Raw genomic sequence first — 4,177 nt, 5'->3', positions numbered from 1 at the left:
GAGTATGTTTTAAGAGCTTATAAGTTGTTAATGTGTTTAGATTATAAAGCTTATAAGTTAGAGAGAGAAAATCATAGCTATAAATAGAAAATTGAATAAATGTGAACTTAAAAGGGTATATGATGGAAATAATTACAAAATCATAGTAAAATTATTTTTATAACATAATTGTTACTTATAAGATAAAAAAAATAAGAGGTTGTTTGGGTCAGCTTTTAGTATCTTTAAAACAATTTAAGATAAAAATAAGCTACACTAGGTTATAAGGTTCCACATAAATAAGTTCATCACTTTTAACTTATTTTTTCATAACCTTATAAGCAACACTACAACCAGAAGCCGACAGAATCGCCAGCAGACTCCCCATCATTGGTGATCTTAGACGGATTACCGACTACCTGTTGTAGCACAAGAAGACAGCGAAGACATCGGAGCTGGCGACAATTCATCGTCTTTCTAAATAGAAGCCGACGGAGAAGGATGTCGGCCACTCATTTCATTACTAAAGAGCAGACGGAGGAGGGAGTCGGCAATCTTGAACATGCGGATCTTTCGCCCTCATCTTTCTCTCAACTCTCTAAATAGCCAATATTCTTGCTCTACCACCTTACAACTTTCAAGCTCCAAGGTACGTTTACTCTTGTCTCTTGCTAATTAGATTAGTTTTGGCTCATAGCATTATTGCTGCGATTACTGAAATGATGCAATATTGCATCATAGAATTAAGCATGTCAGATTTAGTTTCCCCAAATTTGGATGTAATACCAAAACTATGTAATGCTATGTTGCGTCGTTGGCATTTAAGTGTTTCAAGCCTTATCCATCTTGTTAATTTCCAGTAATTAATCATATTATATAGCAAATTATGATGCAATTCATTCCACTCTCATTCTAAACTTGACTCATTGAAATGTCCAAAAATATATCTATTGGGTTCTTTTTTTTTTTTTGAAACCGTAAAGGTGCCATTATATTAGGATAAATCCTCCAAAATAATATCGCTTAACCAGCGAGGGAAACCAACAAACCAACACACTGGTTGCTGACAAGAACACGCAAATTGCGCCAAGCTATGCGTCGCCCTATTCGCCTCTCTATACATATGATTCACACTAAGAAGAATAGACGAACGAGCAACACAAAGAATATCCAAAATGTCGTCCGGTAAAAACTGACCTTCCTCTTCCGGACAAGCCATCACGCGTGCAGCTAACATGGAGTCCGTAAAGATCTCTATCGGTGTAAAATCATACTCTATGCACCACATAATTCCAGCAACAACCGCCATGATCTCCATGAGCAAAGGAGTCGAGCTCGGCTTTGTCTTCTTCGCCGCCGCAAACACGACCTCCCCTTGCGAATTTCTAACCACCACACCAACTCCAAACACACTCGCTTGAGAATCAAAGAGCGCATCCACATCACAGCGATATCTTCCACATCTTGGCGGGTACCAGCGTTTCTTACCTAGCTGCATACCCATAAGGTTCTCCACCAAAAAGGTGGTCTTCGCAGCCTGAAGAGCTTCAAGAGCCGCTTGACAGTCTGCCACCGAAGGAGCCTGCACATCCTCTCTCTTCCCATGTGTGAGCTCACAGACAAAGCACCAGATGCGGTGTAAAATCATACACCACAACGCATATTCGTCAGCTTCAAAATTTTGTCGGATAAGGTCAGCAATATCCAGGAGCACCATCCCATACGTTCTTTTAAGCATCTGCCAGAAAAAAGAGGTTTTCCATATGTCACGCACTCTAGGACAGTAGATTAAGCTGTGTTCCGTGGTATCCCAACGACCATGACAGCGTGCGCAAACTCCATCCACCGAAACTCTATGATTTTTCAAATTATCCCCAGTTGGTATCACATTATTCAACACTCTCCAGACAAAAACTTTCACCTTTGGAGGCAGCGGATTACTCCAAAAAAGACGAGACCAAGTTTTCCGGTCCCGTGAACTATGATTAGGATGTGAGTCGTAGTATCCCAAACTTAGCAAATATGTTGTTTTCACATAAAAACGCCCCTCGGATCGCACCGCCAACCCATCGTATCCGTCTCACCTTTCTCACAAATAGGAGTTCTCAAAATCGCCTCTTTCTCATGAGGCCAGAACAACTCGTTCAACACCTCTTCATTCCAGTTATTATTCTCATCAATCAACTCCATCACACGCCTCTCCGAATTGCCGTAATCTGCCTTCCCCATAACATGTCCAGAGTCTAAATCTTGGACCCAAGAGTCTTGAAAAATCCTCACCCTACTGCCATCACCAATCTGCCACACCATTCCTTTTTCAATCAAAGGCCTACTCCACAACAAAGACCGCCAAATGAATGATACATTGCCAGAGAGACGAGCATGCATGAAATCTCCCTGACAAAAATAACGGGCCCTGAAAACTCTGGCTACCAAGGTTTCCGGATTAGTCATAAGCCTCCAAGCTTGCTTAGCAACAAGTGCTTGGTTGAAACCCTTTAAATCTCGAAACCCAAGACCACCCCATTCTTTGGGCTTACACATAGCTCCCCACTTCTTCCAATGTAAACATCTTTTATCCTCCTTGTCCCCCCAGGGCCCCCACCAAAACGCTGCCGTTATTCTATCAATATCATTACAAATCGAGTCCGGCAGCCGAAAGCATTGCAGGGCGTAAGTAGGGATGGCTTGAATAACAGCCTTGATAAGTACTTCCTTACCTCCCCCAGAAAACTCCCTCTGGTTCCAGCTGAGTAGCTTTTTTTGAATTTTCTCCACTAAATAACCGAACTGGATTCTTTTCTTTCTCATAGAGAACGCCGGCAATCCCAAGTATCGTTGTAAACCATCACCTCCTTTAATATTCAAAATGTGTTTGATCTCGTGCTCTCGCTGCCTTGTAGTATTCGGACTGAACGTAATCGATGATTTATCAAAGTTGATCATCTGGCTCGATGCACTTTCATACCGTTGAGTGATTTCTTTTACAACTACCGCTTCTTCGACGTCAGCTTTAAAGAAAATTAAGCTATCATCTGCAAAAAAGAGATGAGTAATACTGGGCTGCTTTGGGATCATAGGCACATCATGAATTTCTCCTCTCATCTCAAAGAACCTAAATAAGGAGGAAAAGCCTTGGGCGCAGATGACAAAAAGAAAAGACGACAAAGGATCGCCTTGCCGTAGCCCTCTAGTTGGTTTCACCTCGCCAGAAACTCGCTTATTTAAGAGGAACGAATAGAAGACCGATCTGACACATCTCATAAGCAAATCACAAAAACTCATTGGAAAACCAAGCCGCCTCCAAATAATCCCACTCCACTCTATCATACGCCTTACTCATGATGTCCAGTTTTAAAGTAGAGAAACCCTTCTTCCTTGCCCGTAGCCAATGCTGACATTCAAAGCTGATAAGGATGTTATCAGTTATCTGTCGTCCTTTAATGAAAGCACTCTGGGCCTGATCGATTAAACCATCCAACACTCGCCTCAGCCTGTTAACAATCACTTTAGATACGATCTTATACGTAATATTGCACATACTTATAGGCCGGAACTCTGCCACACGCTTTGGTCGATCCACTTTTGGAATCAAAGCAATAATCGTTTCATTCTATTCCGTAAGATCAGTCCCCCTGATTCAGAATAGAAAGGACCTCGCCAGTAATAAAAGGCCCCACTGCCGGCCAGAAACGTTGGTAAAAATGGGCGCAAAAACTATCCGAGCCCGGCGCCTTTGTAGGGTGCATATCAAAGATGGCTTTCCTGACCTCCTCGGCTTCATACGGTGCTGTAAGTAACTCAAAATCATCCTGCGATACACGCTCCTCAATCTTGCTGCACACAAAATCAATATCCCCTCCTGTAGGCTTTGAGGTCGTGAATAGCAGCTGGAAGTAGTTCTTAATAATCTGTGTTTTTTAACCTTCCTTCTCACACAACTCCTCACGCTCATTCCGCAATTTCTTAATCTCATCCCTTTTCTTTCTTTTTGAAGCCTGAGCATGGAACGCTCCCATGTTTCTATCGCCGTTTGCAAGCCAATTAAGTCGCGCTCTTTGCTTCTAGTGGCAAGCCTCAGCCTCCACCACTTCCTCAATCTGGCGCGAAAGCTCAAAAATATGATTTGCATTTAATGTCCCGCCCTTAGAGTTCATCAACTCGTTCCTCTTCTTCCTTAAATTCTTCATGCGTTTAC

The 4,177-nt window shown here is 42.3% G+C and overlaps 1 protein-coding gene across 1 annotated transcript; it reads right to left on the bottom strand.

The window, feature by feature from the left end:
- Positions 1 to 1,002: 1,002 nt before the first annotated feature.
- On the bottom strand, positions 1,003 to 3,998 carry LOC131018917 (uncharacterized). The gene is made up of 6 exons (XM_057947606.1): positions 3,905 to 3,998; positions 3,750 to 3,841; positions 3,312 to 3,592; positions 2,064 to 3,229; positions 1,177 to 1,650; positions 1,003 to 1,094 (listed from the first exon to the last, which is right to left on the bottom strand). The coding sequence occupies exons 1-6, from the start codon at positions 3,996 to 3,998 to the stop codon at positions 1,003 to 1,005; spliced, it is 2,199 nt and encodes a 732-aa protein (XP_057803589.1).
- Positions 3,999 to 4,177: the final 179 nt, after the last annotated feature.

The sequence above is a fragment of the Salvia miltiorrhiza genome, chromosome 3 (assembly GCF_028751815.1).
Source record: "Salvia miltiorrhiza cultivar Shanhuang (shh) chromosome 3, IMPLAD_Smil_shh, whole genome shotgun sequence".
Classification (NCBI taxonomy): Eukaryota; Viridiplantae; Streptophyta; class Magnoliopsida; order Lamiales; family Lamiaceae; genus Salvia; species Salvia miltiorrhiza.
This window is presented reverse-complemented; position numbering and strand designations above follow the sequence as displayed.

Bases quoted from the DNA above. Each gene is read 5' to 3' on its own strand.
- LOC131018917 (XM_057947606.1), bottom strand. From the start codon at position 3,998: ATGGGAGCGTTCCATGCTCAGGCTTCAAAAAGAAAGAAAAGGGATGAG. The intron at 3,842-3,904 runs GTTAAAAAACAC...CAAAGCCTACAG, and splicing joins GGAGTTGTGTGAGAAGGAAG to GAGGGGATATTGATTTTGTG. The intron at 3,230-3,311 runs GTATGATAGAGT...GAGATGTGTCAG, and splicing joins CTGGACATCATGAGTAAGGC to ATCGGTCTTCTATTCGTTCC.